We start from the raw sequence: 27,956 nt of genomic DNA on the forward strand, positions 1-27,956 counted from the left end.
AGGCATTGGAATGGGCTGCCCAGGGAAGTGGTGGAGTCACCATCCCTGCAGGTCTTTAAAAGACGTTTAGATGTAGAGCTTAGGGATATGGTTTAGTGGGGACTGTTAGCGTTAGGTCAGAGGTTGGACTCGGTGATCTTGGAGGTCTCTTCCAACCTAGAAATTCTGTGATTCAAGACCATCCCTATCAACCTGTGACAAGTGGCCACAGCACTGCATCAGATTATCAGAGGGCAGCCACCCTGCTGGACACCAGCTCTGCCAGGTGCAGCTCAGCTAACAGTGACTGATGGGCAGCCTGAGCAAGTGCTGTGCTTCAGGACCAAGCCACGCACTGAGGGAGCTGCTGTGGGCGGCAGGGGCACATTTCGGTTCAGAAACAGCGGTTTCCCTGTCACGTTCGCCCACTCGGGCGTTTGCTTCTAGGCGAGGGAGACGAGGGCTAAAATGGCGGACAGGCACGGGGAGCGGGGGCGCCACCAGGGGGCGCTGCGCCCGGCGGGGCTCTCCCACCCCTTAGCGCCTCAACATGGCGCCGCCCAGCGCGGCTTCACCCGCTGGGGGAGCACGGGCGGTGCTTTGCCAGGAGTGGCCGACTTCCGGCGCCGGCCCATTTCCTGGCGGGCGCCCCCCTTAACCGCCGCCCGCCTCGCGCCGCTCCCCTCACAGGGCGCCGTCCCCGCGGCATGCCCGCGCCGGCAGCCGTTGGCGCAGGGCTGAAGCGGCGCCCAACGGCGGCCCCGCCGAGCCGTTAACCGCCGCTAACGGCCGCTTGGAGCCTCGCTGAGGGAGTTATGCGAGGGTAACGCCTGCCCGCAGCCCGTTCGCACCGCCCCCTGCCCTGCGCTGCCCGGCCCCGGCCCCGGCTGTCGCTGCGGAGCTGGCTTCGGGCGGCCCCAAGATGTTCAGCTGGCTGGGCACCGATGACCGGCGCAGGAAGGACCCCGAGGTGTTCCAGACGGTGAGCGAGGGGCTGAAGAAGCTCTACAAGACCAAGCTGCTGCCCCTGGAGGAGCACTACAAGTTCCACGAGTTCCACTCGCCCGCCCTGGAGGATGCCGACTTCGACAACAAGCCCATGGTGCTGCTGGTGGGGCAGTACTCCACGGGGAAGACCACCTTCATCAGGTAACGTCTGGATGGTTTTTGGGTGGGGAGGCTGCCCCTGCAGGAGCCTCAGCGGCTCTGCTTCGTGAGGACGGGGTGGGTGAGGCACCTGGTGAAACGTCAGTGTGGCAAGAAGTAGCCCAGGGCAGGGCATTACTGCGGGGAAATGAGTCACTTCAGGCCCTCTTGTCCATTCCGAGTGCAAAGCTGTGGAAAGCCCCAAAGAGGGGAATCCCTGTGATTGCTCAGTTCAGGCTATCCTGCTGTGGACCTTTTTCTTCCAATTTCCCTGCTGACCAAGCACTGTGGCAACCACCTAGGAAAACTTGAAGTGTCTTCTTGGGTTTGTACTGGCCTGTGTCTCTCCTTTCTTTCTCTTTCTGTACTGTGCCCAGAGGCAGCACGGGGATCCTAGCTGGAGAAGCACGTGTGCTCAGGCATGTGCCTGTATAGGAAGGACCTGTGTCCTGATGTGCTGTGATAGCGGGAGCAGCAAGTTCACTCTGAGCTGCAGAGCGAAGCAGTTGCCAGCAGCAGATTTGATATGAAGCTGTAAAAGGGTTAAACTTTTCCAGCTGGACTTTGTTGCTGGGATCTCTGTTCAGACAGTTCTAGCTCAGCTTGCAGCAGCCTTTCTCTGGGGATCATAGCTGAAGCTGTGCTGTCTGCATTTCCTACGTGATTCATGGGCTTAGCGTTAAATTCCAGCGTAACTCTGGTGTGGCTGTGTTGAAATCTCCGGAATTACCCCAGTGTAAATCTGGACGGAGGCCACAAGCAGCCAGTCCCATTGTTCTACCGGCACTTCTCACTGAAGGAAGGAGCTCTAGAGAGAAGTGAATCAAATTGACAGTGCCCCTCCAGAAGTGACCTTGAGAAACAGCAGGGTGTTTTTGTGTAATATTCCTGTTACTTATTGCACCACTCAGGAGCCAAGAAAAGCATGCATTTCTGCTATGTTGTCAGACATGCAGATGACAAATGAAATTTAGCGACGACAAGGCCTTTCTCGTGTTAGCAGCTCAGGTATATGATGAAGGAATGTGAATGACCCTCAGAAGCATTTGACATGTGGTTGGAAAGGGAGTTGCTCTTCTGAAAATGAAAAAAATGTCTCGTATAGCATAGCTGTCTGGTTCCACCCTAAATCTTTGTTCTGTGACTTGATACCAAACCTATTTGAAAGGCTTTTTTCAGTTAATAATGTTCCTGAGCAGAAATTCTCCTGAATGTGAGGAGGCTGCTGAATATCCATTCCTGAGGTTGCTGGCTGTGTAACTAGAGCATCCTTCCAAATCCTTGTCTGGATTGCCAGCATCAGCTTTTTCCTGCAGTCTCACCTGCATGCTGTTGTTAGCAGTCTTCCTGCCTTTGCCCCCTTCTGTTCATTTCTCTGTAAGCCTGGGCTCGTTTTGAAGCTTTCTTCAGAAGTCTGGCTGCTTAAATCATGTTCCAGGCAAAAGGAGAAGCTGAGCCCTCACTTCTGTGGGAAGGCAGAAAGCCCTCAGCTCTCTGCTCAGCAAGCTGTTGGGAACCATCCTTCAACCAGCCTCTGCCCTCTTCTCCCAGCCCCTCTGTGCACAGATAGGGATGCGTTTACCCAGGGATTACAGTCAAGAAGAAGTGACTAGGAGCTAGTGCTCTGCAGAAGTGCAAAATGGCCATGAGCAAGCCATTTGCAGGAAGGTGGAGGCTTTTTCTATTTAAAATTGTGGTTAAGAAGGTGAAAGTTGAGCTGTTGAAGAACCCGTGGGCCTGTGACAGCAGGAGGAGTGTGAGGGCCCACCACTCCAGCCTGTTCCCAGCCAAACAAAGGCAGGAGGTGCCAGAAAGCTGTGCTGCTTGAGATAGGCTTCCAGCATGAGCCTGCAGGTGCTGGTCATTAGGCAGCTGGGATAAACAGCAGATTAGCATCCAGAGTTACCATGGGATGGTGAGTAGGAGTTAAAGACTAGGAGCAGGGAGGAGGAGGTAAAAGGGGGAACAGCCAGTATGGCTTGGTACCAGAGTGAGACAAGAAACAATCTCTCAGCATCTCTTCCATAAAATGTTGTCCAGATGAGAGGCGTTTAACATTTTTCCCTACGTGTCCCTTCCTTTATTGCATCCTGTGCATACTGCAATGCAACTTACAGATATTGATTAGTGCTGCTAAACACTCGTGGAGCAAACTCAATCTCAATTTACACCTGAATCCCAGGGCACCATTTTAAAACAAAAACATTGCTTTGTTCATCTATCCTAGACATGGGTTTGTTTCATTCCTTTGTTCCTGTGGAGTCTGAGGCAAAGCAGGGAAGAAACACAAGCTTCTGAGGCAATAAATAGCCAGAACCTCTCTTCAGACAGCACCTAGGCACGGTTTCTTGTGGTGAGGCTGCCCTCCTGTCAGGAGGAAGTGGCAGAAGCAAAGCAGTCAAGGGCACTGAGAAACATTCCTGGAGGCTGAGGGGGTGGAGGGAGGTGAGCTGCATGGGTCAGAGGCAGCGAAGTGAGACCAGCACACCGGCTAAACAATGCTGTGCTCTCTCCTTGTAGAGACCTGGGGAGCTGGGCCTTGTTTTGCTGTGTGAGAGATGCAGTGTGAGTGACACTGACAGTTCTCCACTCCTGTGTACTGCAATATCCCCTTTCCTTGCTCCCGTTTCTGTCAGCATCCTTTTAGCCAAGTCCTTTCTGCAGGGCTGGGCTCTGGAAGGCCTGGGTGTTGGGAGCGGGGCCACACCTCTGCCTGGGAACATCTCGCAGCTAACTTCCTTGGGACAGCAGGATGCCACTGAAGCCTGCATCTAATGTTTCTGCTCTTAAGCTTTCCTGTAAGAGGATGGGAATGCAGGACAGAACATTACTCCCCTAATTCACTTAGATTCTGTGATCTTCTCTAAAAATAATCCTGGCTTCTGTCCAGCCATCCTGTTAATAAAATAAACAAGCCAGCCCGAGCTCTACTGACTGTCAGCGTGGTTTGCTGCTGTGGTGTAGCCACTCCTTTCCCGTACAGCTAATGGCTTACATGTCCTGGCCTCTCCGGCCTGCTTGTCACCGTGTGCACTGGGTGGCTCTGTCACCTCCCTGCGTGGCCCTGAACCTTTCATCTCGGCCTCCACCGGGCAGCTCTCGCCACTTCCTCCCCCTCTCCCCTTCTTCCCTTTCCTCATCCTCTCCGGCATGCATCACCTCTGCTGCCACAGCATCCTGCAGGGCTCCTCCGTGACTCATCACTAGCAAATGGCTCCCTCCCCCACATCCTGTGAGGCATTCCTGCCTGGAGAGCCCGACTGCTCTACATTACTCCAAACCTGGTGGGAAGGATGCCCCATGCCAGGTCAGCCCTTGTGCAGCTTCTCCGCCCTTCCCCCTTGACCTTCTCAGCAGGATCGGGGACAGCTCTGAGAGGGGGGCAAGCAGAGCAATGCTCTTAATCAGATACAGGCTCCAGATGCTTCTCCAAAAAGCAGATAGGCTGTAAATAGATGCTTGCCTCCTGCCTGGTGCTTTCCACAACCTTCCTAACCTGGTCAGAGGTTGCTCCCCAGATCTCTGACGGCGTACCCAGCGCAGAGTGAAGCACACTGCTCTGCCTGGGGAAACTGCTCTGGAGCTGCTGCTTGTTCTCACTTGGTGTCTCCCACAGTCATTGTTTGCTGTCCTCTCCCAGGAACCCCACAAATGTAACAATCACGTGTTCTTCAGCTTTTCTGTTAGCAGAGGCAGCCTCTGTCACTGCCTAGCAGCAGCTTGCCTCCCCCTCCCCAGACGAGTGTCAATAATTCCCTTGTGTTTGACTGCTGTACAATGAGGCTGAGTGCCGCAGACGCCCTCCTGCACAATGTACCCAAACCCCCAGAGAAGCTTGACTTCAAACAGAGGCTGTGATACCAGACAGTGCCAATCTTTCTCTGATTTCATGTTGCTTGCTGCACATTTAGCCAATTAACATTTTCTCATAGTTTGGGATGTTTGCTGAGATATGTTTTGTTGTATACAAGAAATAAATGCTTTGAAACATGAGCTCAGTGGAGCTGCAATAAAATTCTTCCAGTCAGCCTGGCTGGATAAGGAGTGTTATATACAGCGCTTTTGCTTGGGTTTTCTCAGAAGCCTTGTCTGTAAGTGACAAACAAAAACCCCAGGCTTTTTTTTTTTTTTTTTCCCTGTTGCTCAAAAGCTGTGTCATTGCACGTGCATCTCAAACCCCTCTAAAATAAGTGGGTTACTGTCTCAGCAAGGCTGAGACCTGTCACATGGAGTAAGGTGTTTCTCAAATGCACCTTACTTGTTGCACTTAATGGTTGTTATTACTCCCTGCTTCTTTTGTTTCTAATATTTGCAAGGAGAGAACTCAAAAGATTCATTGTTATAGGTAAGGTGAATGCTCACCTGTATATCACTCTTAGGATTAGACCAAAAGCAAAGTACAAAGCCAGAGCAGAGGTCCTGTTCCTCACGTAGGAACTTTGATAAGACTCAGGTGAGTGAACCAGTGCTGACTGTTGCATATGCTGATCTCAGTTGTCAAGGATCACCACTCCTTCCCTTCCTCTCCTTTTTCCCCTCCCCCAGAACCACTTTTAACATCACTTTCAGTTTTGTGTTTACCTTTCTGGCTCGTCATAAAAATGAGGTTAAAGTAACAGAAGAGGAAGAGGCTAACAGAGAGAAGAGGCTATCTGATGTCAACAAGCAACACAATGCAACACTAACTCTTACAGCCTGGTAGTCACACATTCCTCAGGTAACAATCCAGAGCTTGTCAGCAGGCCAGGTGATCAGCAACAGGCTGAACATTTTCTCCAGACTTCCTTTTTCTGTACAGCAAACCTGTAGCTGCGCTACAGGAGTGTGCAGGAAGGAGTGGAGACTTCAACAGCCAAGTAGAGGAGAAGCTGGCCTTTGAGTGACTGATTTGGACTGGGGGCTAAGCACATCAGTTGGATGAGTTTTCTGCTGAAATGAGCAGCAGTGAAGTAATATCAGCACCAAAGGCCAGTAAGGTTTCAGGATTAACTCTCTGATAGCAGTGAACTGCTGTTTTTACCTCACTAAGCTAAGTTTGTTCTAAATGTCTTGAAGATTAAACGACACAAAATGATTAAACATGATGAGAATCCCTTGCCAGCAGCTGTAATCTTCTCATTTGTTTTAATCCTCCTGAAATGCAAAAGCTTTAAAAGTGGAGATCCCAAGTAGAAAAGCTACTGTGACACCTATCAAAAAATTCAGTGACAGTGCTAAAAATATTCTTAAAAGGATCTATACTCTTTAGCTACGTAATCTCACTGGGATCTTCAGGACAACTCAATTAGGACTTAGGCAGATCTCATGTCATGCTCACACCCTGTTTTTTTTCACCTACAGGTACCTGCTGGAGCAGGATTTCCCAGGAATGAGGATTGGACCAGAGCCTACAACCGACTCCTTTATAGCGGTTATGCAAGGAGATGTGGAAGGAATTGTTCCTGGAAATGCACTGGTGGTGGATCCCAAAAAACCATTCAGGAAACTCAATGCCTTTGGCAATGCCTTTTTAAACAGGTCAGTAATCAAAAACTTACTCTGGAGTATATGGCTAAAACTTAATGAGCAGCATAGCTAGCAATTTAAAAGGGTAAGGCATTACACTCTTCTTCTGCCTCTTCTTTTTCCCCATTCACGTGGCAATTACAAAGCCATCCCAGTCCTACCAGGCATGCATCAGTCACTCACTGAAGGGCAGATTAAAAAAGTGGGCCAAAACTTCATTTTAGCTGAACAAACAAAACAAAGAATAAAGCCCAGCCTGTCACGTTCATGCTGTAGGAGTCTAGAGGTAAATACTCTCCCTTACATTTCACTGTCCCTTGTTCTTATATTCCTAGCTGCTTCTGTTTTGCAGTCAGTTCAGTTCCTTTAAGCTAAACAGTCCAGCCAGACCCAGCCAGTGAAGTCAGTAGAGTGGATCTGGTACAACACGCACATCTGTGCTTTCTTGCATTTCTTTCATAATTACTTGAATCTCTCTGCATTCTGAAGCCATATACAAATAACCTACATATATTGTGGTAACAGCTCTGAAGATGCTTCTTTCCTATAGGAAACTGTCCAGGGGCTTTGACCAGTAGCTCCACAACATCAGGAATCTAACCTTTCCCTTCCCTAGACCTCACCCAACCATCCAATTTTGGATCTAGGCCTTGCAGGAAGCCAGCAGCACACACCCATGTCCTAGGGGAGCACAGCCTGTGCTACAGCAGGGAAATGGGAACAAACTGACTACACCTGTCATTGGCGCCTTCCCTGCTAGCACATGGCCAACTGTTCAGCCAAATGACCAAGAAAGCTGGGCTTGGACTCCTTTTCCGACTTCCAGGCTTTGGGAGTGTCTGTCCAGAGAGTGCCTCGTCCCCTACCAACTCTAACCACAGGAATGCCAGCGTAGGCTGCAGAGAGGCAGGCAAGGGCACGGGCCTGCAAGAGACCTGGGGAGAAGCTTGATGAGAGAAGAGGGACCTAGCTGGAGTTACTGCCATGCAGAGAGCCTCACTGACCATAGAAGCAATATCTGATCACAACACAGGCTCAAATACTGCAACATGGTCCTTCACTAGACAGATTTTCAGCAGTTTTCAACATCTTGCAAGGCCTGGAACATGTGTACCTGGCCAACAGTTCACTGCAGAAGAGACGCTACCTCAGGAGTAAAGAGGTCAGGTATGGAGTGCAAAAAGCAAGCACACCTGGACTGATGGACACATCCTGAATGCAGTTTGCTCCTAATACAGCAAGGGATCTCTGGTGTTGCTATGTATCTGTTAGCCTAGTTCACTGCATCATGCTGTGCTATCGCTCTTTCCTCGTGCTCCTCCTTTTCCACGTGAGGATGGCAGGGCAGAGGGGCGCAGCAGGGACTCAGCAGCAGGGATTCAGCAGCAGCTGAAGTGCAGTCCTGCTAGCAATGCAGAGAGTAGCCATGACAGCTAATTAACCCCTTTTCTGCAGACAGAAAAAGAATGGTCTAATGATTTCTGTGCAGAGATGGGGCTGACAAGCTGTCTTGAGATGAAAAGAGACAGCTCTGCAGTACCATGCTCTGACCCTGTCTCCTTTCCCCCCTCTTCTTGCCCCAGGTGCTTCCTAGGCATTGAGAGAAGGGCTTGTTTTCCTCACTCCAGCTCTGCTGGCAGTATCCCAGCTTTGGAGGGGTCCCATCAGAGATTACAGGCTGCACCTCATTATCAGGAAGACTTGTTTGGCACCAAGGGCCTGGCACAAAATCGGGAATATCAGCCATTGCTTTGGTATCATGTTGGCCTGATTGATGGCTGCAAGATTATTCCCAACCCTGGTAGTCTGTTTTAGGGAGCTGAGGTAGAGTTGTTTCTGTTTTTTTGTTGTCAGCAACAAGAGACATCATGGATAACAATTCCTCCTTCACCCCCATACTCTGCCTGTAGGGGTAATGAAAGGCCAGTTTGGCACCACACGCATCCCTTAGTGCAGTCCAGGACAGAATTGGGTCATGCTCCCTGAGGTACCTGCAGTTCTGTGGGGACAGCTGGAAGACAGCATCCTTAAGAACATTGCCAACAGAGCCAGAATGCACTTATAAAGCTAGCCTCTGACCTTCTATCTGCAATTTCCTGTGGAGTACTTTTCCTAGAGAAACCTATGGAAGATCCCCTCGTCTGTGACCTCTGGAGCCTTTGTTCTCTGCTTCTAAGCCTGGCACCTGACGGGAGAACTAAGCCAGCCCCCTTTTCTACACAAGGTGTTACACCTTCAAAGATGCTGCCTGTTGCCACCTGTCAAGCTGTGGATGGTGGAAAGAGGCTGAAATATTTGCATTGAAATATCTGATAGCTTAGGAATGAAGGCAATTCTCTGACCCATGAGGATTCATTCTTGTCAGAATGATCTTAGAGTCCTACAAGTGGAAAAAATTGAGGTAAGGTTGTGGAGGAGTTCACTGCTGCAGGGATTTCATCAGAAACCAGCAGAGGCTCTGTCTGCCTTGACTCATCTAGTGGCCATTATGTCAACTCTGGTCCTTCTGTGGTTCTGCTTCCTCCCACAGCACCATTTTTTATGCCTCAGTGTTACACCAGCCTATTAATATACGTACATACATAGACACATATATTTATAGCTGCTCGGTATGCTGTCACAAAAAGGCTGTCCACAAAATGCAACCAGGAGCCATGCGAGCAGATACGTTTTTGCTTGTAGCAATGACTGAAAGAGATGAGCTGCAGCCCTCTAAGAATAAGCACAAAGTGCTCTTCTCAGCTAGGGATTTGTGTAGGCATAAGATGGTGAACAACTAGGTGAAGAGGAATTGCGCAGAAATGGAGCTGTGGAGGGGAAACGAGTGAGTGAATTACAAACCTAGTGTGAGTCAACAGTGTCATACTTCTATGAGAGAAGTAAATGCCTTCCTAAGACATACAAACAGAAATGTCTTATGTAAGAGAGAAGGAGCAATTCATCCAATCTGGTCACTACTGGCCAGGCCACAGCTGGAATACCACATCGTGCCAGAAGACATGTGGAACAACTTGAGAAGAATCTGAAGGAAAGCTGCAAAGGCCTTCTGTGACTTGGAAAATGAACTAGAAAGGCAGCTACAGGGAACTGAAAGAGATGGAAAAGAGTCTGGTTTTCTTTAGAGGAAAGGCTGAGGGGAGATGCAATAACAATAGGTATATGTTGCTGCAAGAGGGGAAAAATAAACCTTGTCTACTGTGTTTGAGACTAAAATGCATTGCAGCATGGGAGATCTAGATTAAGACATTAAGAAAAAGATTTTGCTGTAAGGATAATTAAGAAATGGAGTAGAGTCCCAGCAAAGGCTGTTGAATCTGCATCATGGGTTTGACAAACACTTCAGACAAACATCTGATTGACCCTGCTTTGAAGCAGGAAGATAGACTAAGATTCTTGAGATGTTGCTCAGATTTTAGGGCTTCCATGGTGCAAGAATAGCACACATTCTAAGACCAGATTTAAAAGTAGATTAAAAAAAAACCCTACAACTTTAATTTATTTAAATGAGTTATTTCAATTCATTTGAGTTCATGTCCCTGCAGCAGAATGAAGAAAATGAAATACCACTTCTTGCTAAAATACGAACAGAAAAAAACAAATACGGATTTCTGAATTGTTTTTCTCACAATTTTGGGGACATAGAAAAAATGACTCACGTCATAGGTCATGACAGAGACTCATGTTCCAGAAAAGCCAAAATAAGCAGAGAAAGTGCTCAGTTCTGGCAGCTCTTTCATTTATTTAAATCAAGACTAATTCTAACTGAAGACTTGTGAGATCAGAGCCTGGATTGTCCCATGTTGCCTGTAATGTTCAATGCATCGTGAGTACTTTTTTGGTTTTATTTTAAACCGAATTATTTTTGCACAGGTTTGTATGTGCGCAGCTACCTAACCCTGTGTTAGAGAGCATCAGTGTCATTGATACACCGGGAATCCTTTCTGGAGAAAAACAGAGAATTAGCAGAGGTAAGTCCCAAGTTCAGTTCTTTTCCAAATCACGGTAGTTAAAATTGAATGGACTATGTGGGTTTCCTCTGAAGCTGTACAAATTCTAGGCAGAAACAACAGTCGGGGCCTCTCAGAGAGATGCCATGACTACTGATGTTCCTTCGAACTTAATTTGCTATCTGCCACAGAGAATTTAAATGCTATCAGGTAAGGTTGCTGACAGTGTCAGCAATACTTATATCTCTTTGGTATTCCCTAGTAGAACAGATTTCCATCAGAAAGTGTCAAACCTGTCTACTTTGCAGAAGCAATTGCTTTCAGCGACCTATTGATGAGCCCTAGGCAAGGCTTGCATGGCAATCAACCTGATTTCTTTCCAATCGGCCTCGCAGGTTTCTTACAGTGCCCACGCTTCCTGAATGTAGTGCTGGACTGGATAAGGGCTAAGCTGGCACTCACATTCCTTGTTGCAGTTGCAAATCTGGAAATAGTGGGGATACTAAATGATATTCGTATACTAATACTAATGAATAGCTCCAAGTTTATAAATGGCTCAGGGTGACCCTCTGAAGTGGGCAATATCTCCATACTTTGAACCTACTGTTTGCAGTCATTTCCTTACTCTGTAGGATGATGGTGGCATAGTTCACATTTCTCACAGGTTCCTGAGATAAACCTGATAACTGTACAGCATTTTAGTGGGAGGAAGCCGAAAGTAGTGAAAACATGATGACGACACACACGTTTGAGTTTGAGGAGATCAGTTCTCACTCACACTGCCTATTAGCAATGCACAATTAAGTTTCAGCAGCACAGGCGCTACTCAAAAGTACTGAAGCCTTTCCCATATCTCAGTGTTCTGTCCCATAAGATTTCTGTTGATTCAGTTTTATAACTCACTTGTGCATTGAAATTGCTCTTGAAAACTTCCTTTTCTCTTTCATCAAGGAACTACCTTGTACAGAGCCAGCAATTGTTCATTTTACTGGGATCTTCCACCGTAGGGTGCTCAACTAAAGAAGCATCAATAAAGCTATAAAAGACAGAGTTAGTTAAGACTCACATTAAGCTTTTCCAACATGGGTCTTAGCACTGCTAGGAGATTTAATTCCTTCCAGACAGCCAAAAGGTAGTAAGATGCGCACACCTTCATCAGAGGTGTGTAAGCATTCTTCCCTTCAACAGAAAATGTTTCAAAGCAGAGATAATCAAAGTTTATATGGTATAAACATTTTTCAGTCAAAAAGCAGCTACAGAAAGCGCACTGTTCTCTCTGGAACTATTAATGTGATGAAAACTTGCTTAGGAAAAACCACTTTTGTTCATTTTCTTTATAAAAAAAAAAAAAAAAAAAAAAACTGCTGCCTTGGTGTCCCATTCCTGTGGCTACACCAGTAAATACCAGCAGTGCCAGAACACAGCTGGTACGCAGTTGTGTGCTGTTAGGAAAGTTACAGGTGGTGCACTTTGACCCAAGGCAACAAACACCTCCTGAGCATCTGGGAGCAGCCCAAAGTACAGGGTAGGTGGGATCTCACTGCACCCTCACACATAGCCAGGACAGCCCGAAGCTGGTTCCGTGGGCCACATCAGGTGGCTTTCCAATAGCTGGAGGACAAGCTCCTTATCCAGTTTAGATCAACATAACTTTGTTGCAGCAGGAAGAGCTCCACTGATTTCTGTCTGCAGGGGATCCAGCCCAGGGAGCAGAAAGTCAGAAGAGGGCTGAGGTGCTTAAATTTAGGAAGGGCTGTTGCCAGGGATTAGCTTAAGCTTTTTTCAAGGAAGCCAGTGTTTGAAAGGGAGTGCTTGCCTTCTGCCTGTCGTGGCAGAGACACAGAAAGTGGTGAGCCTGGTGCATTTGCCACTAGGCTTGCAAGCCAGCTGCCCTGATCAGCAGATTGGTTTTGGAGGCAGACAGAGCAATAACGCATTTTCTAGACAGAAAACAAGACAGTGCCAAAAACTGCTGATGCAACAAAATGCTTCTGCCCTTCTCTACCTTCCAGCCTGCTCAGATTTCACTTGGGAATGTCGCAAAACCTGGGAGAGATTTCCCAAGAGACCTCCCAGTTCCTTAACTGTTGGGAGGAGGGTAGCTCTGCTCCCCCCACTATTTGCCAGTAGGATGTATGTTTTAAGACCCTCAGATCAGAGTGTCAGTGAGAGTCAGGGAAGGGAAGGGGTAGCAAAGCAGCTTTCTGTCATAAATTTGAGAGGGAAAGTACAAATACAGAAGATATGGCAGGCATTCCTGCCCTGCCCATCCCATGTGAACCAGCAGCATGTCTAAAAATAGGAAATTCCTCTCGATGGGAACGTCAGAAGTCTGTCTCTTTTCCTATTAAGAACATTAATTAATCTATACAGTGCCAGCTTAGCAATCCATCAGGGCTTATCATGTGCCCTGTTGCGTCCATGCTTCAGGGACCAGGAGCAAGGAAATTGTCTTTCCAGGAATGACTCAGAGGCCAAGACCAGGTTCTGAAGCTCCTCATCAGTTTGAACTACGCTGACTTAACTTCACTGCCTGTTTGGTGTAGTAAAAATTACCGTGACAGATAAATGCAGTGCCTTCCCCAGTGGGCAGGCAGCACTGAGCACCAGTGTGCCAGTGTTGGAGCTAGCAGCAGGCAGCTTCGTCCAGCCAGCTGCTGGACTTTGCAAACGGATGGCAAACTTTCCTCCAAGGAAAGCCACGTAAGGCAGAAGCAGAACTCTGCCCTGGCTCTCTTCCAGGACAGCACTACATGATCATATGTGCCATCTGCCCCACACGGAGCAGCCCGTGTTGTTTCCTGCTAGCAGACTTGCAGGTCTAAGCCTGTCAAGCAGTGAAGGGGAATGCAAGCTGTCATCTGAAATCCACATCTCCAGCACATGCAGTGAGATCACCAGCATCGACGCAGTTTTTGCTGCACTCAGATTCTGGTAAAAAGGTGTAGCCAAGGAGCTGCCTGCACTGCTCCTGTGACTTGTACAATCCTTTGTGAGAGGCACCCATGGTACCATGGGTACAGTAGCTAGATCCTAGGATACACAGATTTACATTTACAAGCCTGGTGAGAAGTATTCCCAGGATGTCATGGCACAAAGCATCCTCCCTATCACCGCTTCTGTACTCACCTTGCCTAGAGAGCAACTGTTCCTCCTCTGGTCATTATTACGTACTTTGTTCACATATAAAGAATGTCATCAGATTGCCCTGTCCCTCACTCCAGGTCCCTTTTTGGTTGTCTGTTTCATTTATTGTCTGCAGCAGAGCATAAGGCAACAGCAGGCTGTGGAGATTCTCATAGGAGAGAGAGTTGTAGGTACCAAAGCAACAGAGCCTGGGTTACTTGGACGATTTTGGTAACAGTACAGATGCTAGCCATTTGCGAAGCACTGTTCAGGTGTCACATGATGAGCCCTCACCATCCCACTGGGATGGAAGATGAGAAAGGGAGGAACACGGTACTGAAATAAGTGAGGACAAAGGGCAGGACCTCAGGTCATTCAGTACAGCAGAGCCAAGACAGGAGCTAGGACTTACTCATAATTCATCATCTCGTGCAGTTTGCTGTGCTAACTGAGCCACCTGGTAACAGCAGCTCAGGCACTTCAGTAGCAGTGCATCCCTGGGCAAGGAGCTTCACAAACTCTGCTAACCATCAGTCCTGACCTACACACGCCCTGAGCTAAGCAGGTCCAAGTCCGCCAAGTTAAACAATGCCATTGCCAAATAGTATTTGATCCCTGTTTGAGGGTCATACTTCCTGAATACATGCTGAACACTTCATCTTCACCCGCTGTATGTCACCTCCTCCCTTTCCTGCGTTATTAGCAGTGAGCACAAGGTCACAGTCAAGAGATGAGGACTGTCAGTGGCATTCCCCAGCAGCTTTCTGTTATAGAATCAAGGAATGATTTGGGTTGGAAGCGACCTTAAAAATCATCTAAATCCAATCCCCCTGCCATGGACAGGGAAACCTACTACTAGACCAGGTTGGTCAGAGCCCCATCCAGCCTGGCCTTGAGCACTTCCAGGGATCCAAGCCATCCACAGTTTCTCTGGGCAACCCGTTCCAGAGCCTCATCACCCTTACATTAAAGAGCTTCTTCCTAATGTCTAATCTGAAATCTACCCTTTTTTAGTTTAACGCCATTCCCCTTTGTCAGCGGGTCCTAGTGATAAGACAAATATTCCCTTTTTAGTTACTGAAAAGTTCCTGGTCTCCCTGGAGCTTTTTCTTCTCCAGGCTGAACCCCAGCTCCTTCAGGCTGTCTTCACAGGAGAGGTGCTCCAGTCCCTTGATCATCTTTCTGGCCCTCTTCTTGATTTGTTCTAATACTTCAATGTCTTTCTTGTGCTGGGGGCCCCAGAGCTAAATGCAGTACTCCAGGCTGGGTGTTATGAGGGCAGAGCAGAGGGGGAGAATCACCTCCCTCAACCTGCTGGCCACTCCTTTTTGATGCAGTCCAGGATATGGTTAGCTTTGTGGGCTGCAAGCGCATGTTGCTGGCTCACATTGAGCTTCTCATCCACCAACACCCTCAAATCTTTCTCATTAGGGCATGTTTTTTCCAGCCTATTCCAGCCTTTTTCCAGCCCTCCACCCAGTTCCATCTGCTGACTGTGATGCAGCCCAGGCTTCCCATAGCCAAGGGAAAACATATTAGCCTTGTTCTCCCTCTTGGGAAGGAAGAATTCCCGATTACCAGTAGCTTCACTCTGGGATATTCAGTTACTCACCAGCCTGACAGTGAAAGGAAAAATGTAAACGAATAACAGTCTTGGGCAATCGCAGAGCTCTCAAGACTGTGTTTTGAACAGCCATAGTTGGAAGAGAAAGCAAGCACCAAGAGCACTGATGTTATCATAGAATGTTCTCCCACTTCATTAAATGCTTAGGGTCCGATAGACCCATAGAACCTCCAAGTTGGAAGGGACCCGCACGGATCATCAAGTCTGACTCCTGGGTACCCGAAAGACCACAAAAAAAAAATCAGATCATGCGTCTGAGCGTTGTCCAAATGCTTCTTGAACTGTCAGGCTTGGTGCCGTAACCACTTCCCTGGGGAGCCTGTCCCAATGCCTGCCCACCCTCTTGGTTAAGAACCTTTTCCTGATATGCAGCCTGAACTTCCCCTGTTGTGGCTTCAAGCCATTCCCTCGGGTCCTGTTGCTGGTCATCAGGGAGCAGAACTCAGCACCTGCCCCTCCGCTCCCCCCGTGAGGAAGCTGTAGACCACCATGAGTCTCCTCAGTCTCCTTTCCTCCAGGCTGAACGATCCAAGTGACTTCAGCCACTCCTCACGTGTCTTGCTCTCTAGACCCTTCACTATATTTGTAGCCCTCCTTTGGATGCTCTCCAACAGTTTTATATCTTTCTTATCCTGTGGTGCCCAGAACTGCATGCAGTACTCGAGGTGAGGCCACACAAGCACAGAGCAGAGTGGGACAATCCCGTCCCTCTACCAACTAGCAGTGCCGTGCTTGATGCACCCCAGGGTACAGCTGGCCGTCCTGGCTGCCAGGGCACACTGCTGGCTCGTGTTCAGCTTGCTGCCGATCAAAACCTCCAGATCCTTTTCTGTGGGGCTGCTCTCCAGCATCACATCCCCCGGTCTGTACGTGTAACCAGGGTTGCCCCTTCCCAGGTGCAGAATCCAGCACTTGCTCTTCATAAACTTCACATTGTTGGGATTTCCCAGCTCAGCTCTCTTAATTTGTCCAGATCTCTCTGCAAGGCCTCCCCACCCTTGACAGAGTCAGTAACTCCACCCAATTTGGTATCCACAAACTTGCTCAAAAAAAACTCAAGTACTTCATCCAAATCATTTATGAAAACATTGAATAGGGCTGGTCCTGAAATGGAGCCCTGGGGAACCCCACTAGTGACAAGTCCCCAGCCTGATGTAACCCCATTTACAAGAACCCTCTGGGCCCGACCCATCAGCCAACTGTTTCACCCATCTTATTATGCTTTTATCTAACTATAGTCTGGTCATTTTGTCCAGAAGGATACTGTGAGAGACAGTATCAAATACTTTACTGAAGTCCAGAAAGATCACATCAACTGGCTTCCTTTGGTCAACCAGCTGGGTGACATTGTTGTAGAAGGAAATTAAGTTTGTTAGATAAGACCTTAGAGTTCTGTCACGTGTTCTGGGAACAGCATGATATACCCTGAAAGCATCTAAAAAGGAGGCATTTCAAGCATTTGCTATAACAGTCCCCTGTGATTATTTGTGTTTCACTCCACCCAGGAGGGTGAAAATGCAGTGTGATCGGTTGTGGCCTCGCAGTCCACTTCCATGACTACAGCGCAGCAGCCACGCTGCCAACTTCCCAGACTTTAGCATAGTCTCACACACACGCTGTCCCACTGAAAGGCAGTCACATAGTTGTACAGTGACATAGTTCTGGGCTTCCTGTAAGGACAAAAATGTAAGGAAAACCTGCACGCATCTGTCCCTTTTTATTTGTAGAAATATCTGAAGCCACGAGCATGACTAACTCATCTAACCTGAAGGCAGGATGCAAACAAAAACTCAAGACTATATGTTTTTTTCTGAGGAGACCGAGTTCATTTTGTCTGAGGGAGATGTGGAGAGAGGGGAGCTGTCCTCATGATTTAGGGTGGAAATACTGCTTTGTTTTGCATTTCCAGAACTGGAAGAAAAAAATAATGCAAAAGAAATGAGATTAAGTATTTAGTCGTGCAAATAGAAAGGTCTATGTTATTTATTTATTGTTTCTTTTAACTCCCGTTAATATATGGCAAATCCTCTTTTTTTATTTTTAAACCAAACAAGTTTGATTTTTTTAGAACTGTTAAATTTGTACATTTTATTGTCTGTCCCTTGTGCACTCCAGACATTCCCTAAGGATCTCCTTTATTAAGGAAGGAGGATCATGCCCATCAGTATCTCAGTTTGCATCATTTCTGCACATCACGTACTCTTGCAGTGTCCTGAGAACTCACTTTGTGTTTGGACACAGACAGAATTCCATGAGGAATCATTATAGTCTGTGCATCAGCACTGCTCTGGAAAATTGGTATCTCTGGAAAACCTAGCCTGGATTCAGATACCTCCTGAGGTGTCAAAATCTGGCTATGGGCTGTTTTGAGGATTGGCCTAGATGCCATGAGATGCTCAGTCCATCTGTCACAAATTGTGTTCCTGCTCCGGCAGGGGGATTGGACTAGGTGATCTCTCAGGGTCCCTTCCAATCCCTAACATTCCGTGAAATAACAGATATAAACGAGTAACGGGTAAAGGGGAGAAGTTCTGTTGTGTGTACATAGAAGCTTACAGTTGTAAGAAGTCTTGGCTCTGGACAATGTTTTCATCAGTTTTAGTCCACCTGAATTGAACTTGTCTAGTGAGATAGATTTCACGTAGTTTCCACTGACATAAAGCAGGAGCCTCATCAGTCTCCTAGTCTCTTCTCAACCATGAAACCATTGCTCTAAACAACATGAAAGCTGAAGTCCCTGGTATGCCACTCCAGATACTTATTATTGTAAATGTTAGCATTAGAAATTTGACACCAGCCCACATTTCCTAGCTGAGAACATTATGCAGATTTGCTGTGGAGAGCTGAGTCCCTTTACTTTTGCTTTGGAAACCTTTAAGCCTCCGAAATGGATGTAGCATTTCCATTAATTCTTGGTACTGAGGGAGAGGACGTGCAGAGCCCTGACAGGAGGATGCAGCTCCTATTGCTGTGAGTCACCAGCTCTAGGACAGATGATTTCTTCAGGTATAAGCAAAGGCAGAATTAATCAGCAAGCTCTAGAAACCTGCTCTAGAAATTATGACATATCACTCATAGAAGTATTCTCATCCTGTGGAATTTCTACTTCCCAGCACACCCACAGACACACGTTACATAAATCTCTTTATATCCCATTGGAAGGCAGCCACTCCCAGAAAGGAAGCAGCTTTTTCACAAGGATGCTTTAGGATGAGCTGCAGTGAGATATATGCAACATTCATCCCTCGCTTTTCATCATCCTTTCTAATCCATTCCTTGCTGGTTTCACCAGCTCCTCACCTTGACAGAAACCAAATCCCTGTTCTCTACTCTCCCCTGCTTCGGTTTCTGTCACCCACATCTGTACCATCCCTCCCTGAGCCTCACAACAGCCACCCCTGCCTTGCTTCCCACTCACTTTGTGTGTCCTACTCACTTCGTGTAGCACTTCCTCCTCCTTTCCTCCCTTTATTTCCTCCCTCTGGCCATCACATTGTCTTGAGGGCTGTGATCTAGTGGGCTTTCAGTCTCTGGAACACACCAGATTTAGGTGGATAGTACGAAGGGAGCTCCCAGGGACTAAATTCACCAGGAATGAGGTAAGTTGCTAAAAGCAGTGGCACAGTTTTAAAAAGCAGCTTTGTGTTTTTCAGCATTTCTTCATCTTACTTTCCTCCTTCCATCCCACCTGACCTCCACCACAGGGTCTGTGCCCATAGTTCCACAAGACAGGCAATTCAGTGGTGTGCTTACCATCAGGCAAAAGCAATGCCGAGCTACTACATGAGCACTCCTTGCTGGTTTAAATGGCTTTATAATGTTACAGGCAGGCAGGTTTGATGCTGGGTCTGGTATCATTTGTCTGCACAGAGTCAACGTAAAGACTGTGTCATTCTTTGTCTGACTTGACAGAAAAGTAATTGCATAATCCTGCCGTATCTTAGTTAAATACTTGCTGCCAGGTATTCCAGCAGTGCACAGACAAGTATTCATAAAGCCACAGTCTGCCTTGCAGCGTCTAGGTGTCAGGGTGTCTGCAAGAAAATCGTTTCCTCTACAGGATGAATCTACTGGCAGTCATCTGACTTGTCAGCTTTGTGTTAAATCTGTTGATTCCTTCTCATGCTGCCAAAATGAAATCTACCCCCGTGAAAGAATATCTGATGGAAGGAAGTGGTACGCTCATCTTGCCCATTTCTTCTAGCACTGCATAGATGGGATTCATTTTCTGTTCATGTCCTTATGTGTTCTTCCTTCACAGCCTTCTCTGGAGGTTGTGAAACAATCCACATCAGCGATATTAAGGCACGTTTAAATAGGTCTGGTTTTCAACAGCAGAAGTGTAACCACAAACAACCAGGAATTACTGAAGAGAAAATTTTCCCCTTCACATTTTGTGTGAACATCCCTGTAATAATTCTTCTGCATTTATGCAACTTTGGCAAGCAGTTGGCTTCCCAAATGCCATTTAACTTCACAATAAACTGCTGTGGTATGTGGATAGCTTCGCCCATCAGTGACACACTGCCAAATCTGGCTGCCTTTGTGAGAGGCCTTAGCAACGCTCTACAACACCGAGATAGGGCATAAAAAAACATAACGCATCCGCAGAGTTATTAACTCAACTTTGCGAATCAAGAGGGACACTCCGGACAGAAAACTCCTAATTTGACAGTAGGTCAAGATGAGTTCTTGATCTAACCTCACACTGAAATAAACTGCCAGAAGAATGTAGAGTCAGGCCCTATGAATCTGCAACATAAAAATTGGACAAAATAATATGAAGTGAGGCTATAATGCTTAAATTTAGTTACAGGACAAGCCTTGCGTTTTCAGGTGTTCCAGCTCTGGTTTCAGCCAGGCAAAACGTCCTGAGTTCTCCATGCTATAGAGAAGTCCTCTGAACTAAACATTAAAATATTAGTTTAACTTTATTTTAAAATATCTTCACTAAGAGCTTGCTTCCCCTTAGAGTTTTATACCCAGTCTCCCTGCTATCCAAATGCTTCTCTGCTCCAAATCTGTTCTTTTATATGCTAAAAGCAAAACAAGAAAGTCAGCCCTACAAATTTCCCATGTGGGAATTCCCTAGGCAGCTGTCTGTGTGGGAAAATACCATCACAGAGCTCTGAGAGTTGACTCCAAGTAGATGGTTGTAAACACAGGTCCGTCCCGCCTGCCCTTCCCTCTTGTCAGACTACATGTAAGTAGAGTTGCACACAGAGAGAAGTTTCTTGCTTAGCACCAAGAGGAAAGGCCTCACACATTCCCATAAGTGCCAAAAGTGGGACACATGCAAGGAGTGTCTGGGGATAAGGTTTCTGTCCCAGCACAGGATGTAAGCCAGCCCATGCTATTGTGACTGCTCTAAAACACCAACATTTGCTACTTCTGAGGGCTTTGTTCTGTCTTAATAGAGATGTGCAGGACAGCTGTCAGTAGATGATCTCTAAACTCACAAATAAGCTGGGAAAGAAATGTGCTCTGCCTATCCGTCTAGACATTTGATGAAGCCTACAAGGACATTCTACACACATTGTATGTTACTGTAGCAGCTAGGAACATACGAAGATCCCAGCAGATATTAATTTCCTTTTCCTCTTGGGTAGAGCAACATTTTTGTCTGTGGATAGGAAATAGAGACTCAGAGAGCGGATGCCTGAAGTGCTGCTGCAGATCTTGGCTTGACACATTTTGATGTCAGCAGATCACTGGAGCTAAGTGCCTAAAGATCCTTTTAGACAAATCCCAAGAACCAGGCAGATCAATGGGCAGACCTCAGCTAATACCAGAACTACAATGCCACTTCTTTTTCTTCCCTCTTTTCAGAGGGCTCCCTACCTTTACTGAATCGCTGAAAGCTGTGCTGAGAGTCAGGTGCAGACACCTTCCCCACCTCATCCCAGCCCCTGCTAAACACCCTGAAGAGCAGCAGTTTTTACTCTTGGTGGAGAGAAGCCATCCATGTTGACCCGAGACAGGACATCACTGTAACATCACTAGGTGCCCAAGAGAGTATGACTCAGTTTCTCCTTTGATCTTCCAAGGAAAGGCTAGGAGAAGCAGTCATGGTGCAATTCAAACACATGCCAGCTTGACAAAAAGCATCCCTGTCAAGGAAACTTCATCAGATTAAATGCACCAACTTCTCTGAACAAAGACACACTAATTGTTTCTGTGGTGAAAGAGCAAGCTGGGTGGCTGCATATGCAGAATAAGCTATCCTGCCACTAATTTCCAGCACAGCCCAAGCCAAACTGACCATTAGGTATAGATGTGCATCCAACATTTAGCAAAGTTAGTGTTTTTTCCCCCCGTTGCAAATCCATTGATCTCCTCAGAGGGAGAACTTAGAGCCTGAACCAAGTCCAAGTGAGATAAGGTGTTGGTATTGATGCTGTTCTGCTGCCAATGTGGCCTAGTGCAATTTAGAAAAGAAATAAGGATAGCTTTAAAACAGCTATGCAGTTAGACCCACGGAGATGAGCTCCTTACAGGCAAAATATCTAAGGTTAAAAGACTGCTGAGATCTGAAAGCAAGCAGAACCACCTTTTATTTCAACTATAAGGTCTGATTCATGAGAACGTGTGAGATCAGACACATGGACTGGACAGGATATAAAACATAATTTATTGAGTGTTGAGTAGGTCTCCCATAAAGGTAATATTAGCTGAATTATCTGAAGCTCTCAGCATCAAGTGTGAGGTGAGTGAAGAGCTGGGAACCAGTATCACTTGTTGCTGCTGGAAAAGACACCACCGCACGGTAATGGAGTGACAGGCCAGGGGCCTCCTGCTCTGTGATTTTCTGTAGAAATCACAGAGCAGGAAGAAATCACACAGCACAGAAGAAAGCAGGGCAAGCTGTTTAAATTCTAGAGCACATTTGTCTCCTCTCACCCCTTTGTTTGTTTGTTATGAGCAAACTATAACCGAGACAAAACAGCCCAGTAATAGTACCTAGCACGTAAAGAAGTTCTTAGTAGCAAACAGCTAACATGAATTTATGTATCTGAAGAGAAAGGTTCACATGGGCTTTGCTCCTGACTTCAGAGCCAGGGTTTGCTTAAAGTCATAAGATGGAAAAGGCAAAAATCAAGATCAGAGCTCTGCAGTCCTCCCTTCCATAGCCCTCACCTAAAGAGCAGGATGCATCACTTGTGCTTTAGGAAAGATGAGAGGGTAAAGGGGGAAAAACAGGGAAGGGGAAGGCAGTGAATTAATTCTCACACATTAATTCATAAAAGCTAAGACAAAAAAAGTATGTTCAAGGATTTGAATGCAAATAGCACGTGATCTGTCCTGATGATTCCTGCCCACCAGGAAAAAAGCTGTGTTGCAAAGCAGAACCAGTACAGGTGTTTTATTGAGGACAGCACTCTGGCAACACAGATAACCCCAAGCCTTGCACAGCACAGGAGAGCCTTACAGAGAAGAGAGGGAGCACCAATCTCATGATGAGGCTTTAAAAAAGATGAAGAAACACGACAGAGCTAGGAAAAAAGGGTTATTTTGTTGCTGTCATTTTTAAAACATACACACATTATTTTATCATGCCTTTATCCTTAGTTCTGAAGTAATGAAATTTGAAACTAGTGTGTTTAGTTGGAGTCCACCTCTGCTGTTCATGGCAATGCTGCCTAAGTAGCAAGTACTTAGCAAAGCAAACAATTCATTTTGCTTCGTGCACATGCAGCAGATGTGAGAGGATGATTACTCAGCTATGGCAGGTGATTTGCATCCTGGGCTTTGAATTGCATGGGACAGTCTCACACAACTAGACTAGACCTGAGTGTTATTAAACAGTAGAGATACAAATCTCAAACCAGTCTGGGTGCAAATACTAATTATCTAGCTTTCTGCTGCATTTGTAGGCTTTGCTGATGGCCAGTAATTCAGAAATGAGACGTCCCTGTCTTGTTATGTGCAAGACTTCTGCAGTAGCTGTTTGAACATAGGCAAACTGCTAAGATGTACGTTTGAACGAAGCATTTGTAGCATGAGTTCAGGACTTCCTGGGTGATCTCTTAATCTGGAGAAGATGAGAACCTTTCTTAAATGTGCAAGTCTTAGATGTTTCATAATGAAGAGCACTTCCCTCTCGACCCTCTTTGTGGCAAAGAATTAGGTTTCTTGTTCACTTTATCAAGCTACTTGAGCTGCCGGGGGAAAGCTTTTTCTTTGCAAGCTTACCCTCAGACTGCATGATGCAGGTATGACCACCAGCCTTCTCTACACCTGTGCGTGTGTCTCTCTGCTCTTCCTCCACCCCTTGTAGGTTATGACTTTGCTGCTGTCCTGGAGTGGTTTGCAGAGCGGGTCGACCGCATCATTCTTCTTTTTGATGCGCACAAGCTGGACATCTCAGATGAATTCTCTGAGGTCATCAAGGCCCTGAAGAACCACGAGGACAAGATGAGAGTTGTTCTCAACAAAGCTGACCAAATAGAGACCCAGCAGTTGATGAGGGTGTACGGTGCCCTTATGTGGTCCCTGGGAAAGATTGTCAACACTCCTGAGGTCATCAGGGTCTACATTGGCTCCTTCTGGTCCCATCCATTGCTCATCCCTGACAACCGAAAGCTGTTTGAAGCAGAGGAGCAGGACCTGTTCAGGGATATCCAGAGCCTTCCCCGCAATGCAGCCCTAAGGAAGCTGAACGACCTCATCAAGCGGGCACGGCTGGCCAAGGTGGGTACAGGAGAGCCCAGGCACTCAGCATGGGCCATCCACAGCATGCAGGGCATGGGAAAGTGGTTTTGGCTGCTCTAGCTTGCATAGCCGGTGGATCCTACTTCTCTTCTTCCCCTTCTTATTTCACTCAGAGGCCTAGTGTGTTTGTCCTATGCACTTCAAGAAAGAATGTACCTCCTTTGCTTGGTGCAGCAGTCATAAAAGGCCTGAGTGAAGAGTTGCTCACAGATCAAAGAAGGTAGCACTTGAGGGGATGCAGAAAGCAGCTGCACTGTGCTAGCAACTTCAGAATTAAAACCAATTCCATGTGTCAGAATCACACACCAAGGGAAGTAAGAGTCTGGAGGTCTTTTGCCTTAAAGAGAGAAACCTAGATGGATGCAGAGAGTGACAAGAATGGCAGATAAGCCTGCCATGAACATGAAATATATATATATATATATATATATATACACACACACAAGTATATATATATATCAAGGGCGCTGCCAGAAATTGCATTTCTGATTATTTAAATTGAGCTGAGTTAAGCTCTCCAGAGCACAGGGAGCAGACCCATATCAACTGAGAAAGAGAGCCTGAAAGATGCCCGAAAGCTTTCTATAGAAGAGAAAAAGCTTCCCTCACCCCCGCATCCACAAAATAAAGAGGTGTCACAATACTGCATACGAAATTCACTGCCATCAGTCACTTCTGCTGGGGATACTAGAATAGATTCTGCCTTCCAGAATCACCAGTGCTAACAGGAAGTATAATATAAACTGATCTTTATGAAAATGGTTGTTCCGGCTCTGTACAGTCCTTGTACAGAGTACTCAATAGCGTAGTGTCTTGTAAGTCAAAGGCTCATTCCTACATTAAACAAAATCTGGAGTTCTAGAGTCTGTACGTTTGGACGCAGCTGAGCAGCACTTAGCACTAGAGTGATAATCAGCAGATAGAGGCGAGCTGAGGAGCTAAGCTTGCTCCTCAGGATGGGACAAGATGGGTTGACTCCTACGCACAGGTGCTGTCTGTTGGGAAAACCATGATGTGTTCTTTAGCACTTGTCTTTTTCATTCCATATCCTGTAATGCCCTTCAGGTCCATGCCTACATCATCAGCTCTCTAAAGAAGGAAATGCCCTCCGTGTTTGGGAAAGACAATAAAAAGAAAGAGCTTGTTAACAACTTGGGAGATATTTATGCCCGCATTGAACGGGAACATCAGATCTCACCAGGAGACTTTCCTAACCTGAGAAAGATGCAGGTAAGTGGTGGTGTCTTGTCCAGAGCACAAACATACAAGGAAAGAATAACTGCAGGGAATATGACAGAAGCCACAGTACAGACGTTTATTATCATTGTCTGTGCGAAAGGCCTGTTGTAATCTTGGGGTGAGCCTTGAACTGTGTGCAGGCCATGTTTAGGCATACATGTAAACATTTTTTGCACACAGAGCTCAGACGAAGCTACAGCTGCCTTCATTTCTCAAGTCTTTGCCTAAACAGCATTTGACAACAAATGATTTCCTCTTTTTCTTTAAGTCCAGGCTTCATTTTCAGATTTTCTAGACCTAAGGATACTGCTAATCTATATTAAATAAAAAGATACATTTCCCAGAAGCCTATATGCATGCGTCTCCTCAGGAGCTGTATCTTTTTGTCCTCTACTTCACTCTGTTTCTAGAAAGACTTGGGGATGAAGGAAGCAGTGAAAACTTAAAGCTCCCTGTCTATTTTAGGCAGAGAAGCAGTTTTTCTGAGCTGCAAAGCTGAGGCCTGATTCAGTGTTCATACAAAGTCAAAGACTTTAGAGGACCTTGGATCAGGGCCTCATATTGTATACTGGAACAATGCTGGGCAAGGCTACATTGCTCTATGGCTTCAGTCCAAGCAGAAACCTCGTTGCAGTTACTAGCTGTTGAAGTTGTTACAAGCTCCTATGGAAACACAGCAGTTGCTCATCTTTCTTAATAAAAATGTATTTCACCTAAGTTCTTTGGAATGAGATCTGTGGAGTGTATCCAACAGAAAATCCCATTCACTGCTTGTTAAAATGTGATTAAATATTAAAAAATAATTACACCACTCCATAAGGAGTGAATAGACTGGATTTAATGGGTAGGGTGAAGGATAAAGTTGTAGGTTGTTTTACAGCTCTTAGAAGAGAATTTTTTGCAAGTCCCTGCTCAAACCACTTTTGCCTAGCCGTGAAAAAACACAAAAAAATGAGTTATTCTGTGAAGTTCTACTGTCTTTATGGCATCTGAAAGATGCACTGCATGATAGCAAGGGATTTACCTGCAAAACAGTCTGTTGCGAAAGTGGCACTTCTTTACCAGAGCGCAGAGCACCAGTTAGAAGGTGCAGCAAGAGCTGCACAACCAGCTTGCTTTGAACAATTTGGTCCTCACGAACACTTGTACATGGCCTAGAAAGGAAGTCTTACTCGCATATGGCCAACATCCAGGTCTTGGAGTAAATCGGAGTAAATCACTTCCCTTCTTTGTGCCATGCCAGCCCCACTTTGTGAGCAGTGGAGATTGTTCTCTGCAGGACTTAAAGAATATGTGAGAGCACGGCCAGCCAGGGAAACCCTATTGCATGCTGAGGAACAGGGCTGTCGGAGGAGAGTGCTGTGCTCCCCACTCCTCCTCTGCAGTAGGTTTTTTGAGCCGAACAGAGCCGACTCTGTGCTGTTACTGCCCTGTGCACAACCGTGTCACTCACCTCTTGCTCCCCTGTCCCACTTCAAGGATCAGTTGCAGGCCCAAGACTTCAGCAAGTTCCAGCCTCTGAAGAGCAAGCTGCTGGAGACCGTGGAGGACATGCTGGCCAACGACATCGCGCAGCTCATGGTGCTTGTACGCCAGGAGGAGTCCCAGCGACCCACCCAGATGGTGAAGGGAGGAGCCTTCGAGGGCACACTACATGGCCCCTTTGGCCATGGCTACGGCGAAGGCGCTGGCGAAGGGATTGATGATGCTGAGTGGGTGGTGGCCAGGGACAAGCCCATGTATGATGAGATCTTCTATACGCTCTCACCTGTTGATGGCAAAATAACTGGTGCCAATGCAAAGAAGGAGATGGTAAGGTCTAAGCTGCCCAACACAGTGCTGGGAAAGATCTGGAAACTGGCTGACATTGACAAAGATGGCATGCTGGATGATGAGGAGTTTGCCTTGGCAAATCATCTCATTAAAGTCAAGTTGGAGGGTCATGAGCTGCCAAACGAGCTACCTTCCCATCTCCTCCCTCCATCCAAAAGGAAAATAACAGAATGAAAGGAGGGTTGCAAGGGAGAGGGGAAGGGAGGGGAGAAAGATCTAGAAAAACATGTTTACTTAAATTATACCTTTAGATGTGAGGTCACCTTTCAATTTATACCTATTCTGCTGTATGACGAAAAAACTAAAGCAGAACAAAAAAAGTCCAATCATTCTTCATGATGATATGCAATTCACTTTTCCAGTGTAATGTCCCTGCTTTCTAATGTGTAGTCTGTAAACATGAAGGTGAAGAAAGGACACTGAGGCTAGGATAACCTGGTAAGCAGGACAGAAAGAAAACCTCAAGTGGGCTGCATCTTTTGAGAGTGGAATTGGCACTAATAGAAATCTGCTAACCACCAGTGTCACTCCTGAGCTTTGACTGCACATTGTGCTGTTTATCGGTCTTGCAAACCTAATGAGACAGATCCTTGATAGCAAAGAAGAAACCACAAAAAGGTCTCCAAGCTGTTGGCCAGACTAAGGAGTACCTCCTAATTAATAAGAAATTCCAAATTCCAAATCCCTGAGTTAAGAATTTTAGGAATCCAGTTCACTGTCAGATACAAGTTCTACAAGCATTTCCCTGTCCTTAAAAAAAAATAAAGCAATCTGAAATGGCTCTCAATTGGACATCTTGAGTTCTTCATTATTTACTGTGGGACAGGCACTAGGAATTCCCAAGC

The 27,956-nt window shown here is 46.5% G+C and overlaps 1 protein-coding gene across 1 annotated transcript; it reads left to right on the forward strand.

Annotated features, from left to right (window-relative positions):
- The first annotated feature begins 612 nt into the window (after window positions 1-612).
- EHD3 (EH domain containing 3) lies at window positions 613-27,903 on the forward strand. The gene is made up of 6 exons (XM_005021966.6): window positions 613-1,128; window positions 6,466-6,642; window positions 10,501-10,598; window positions 23,606-24,018; window positions 25,105-25,269; window positions 26,758-27,903. The coding sequence occupies exons 1-6, from the start codon at window positions 902-904 to the stop codon at window positions 27,283-27,285; spliced, it is 1,608 nt and encodes a 535-aa protein (XP_005022023.3). The 5' UTR covers window positions 613-901; the 3' UTR covers window positions 27,286-27,903.
- The last annotated feature ends 53 nt before the right edge of the window (window positions 27,904-27,956 follow it).

The sequence above is a fragment of the Anas platyrhynchos genome, chromosome 3, assembly GCF_047663525.1.
Source record: "Anas platyrhynchos isolate ZD024472 breed Pekin duck chromosome 3, IASCAAS_PekinDuck_T2T, whole genome shotgun sequence".
Classification (NCBI taxonomy): domain Eukaryota; kingdom Metazoa; phylum Chordata; class Aves; order Anseriformes; family Anatidae; genus Anas; species Anas platyrhynchos.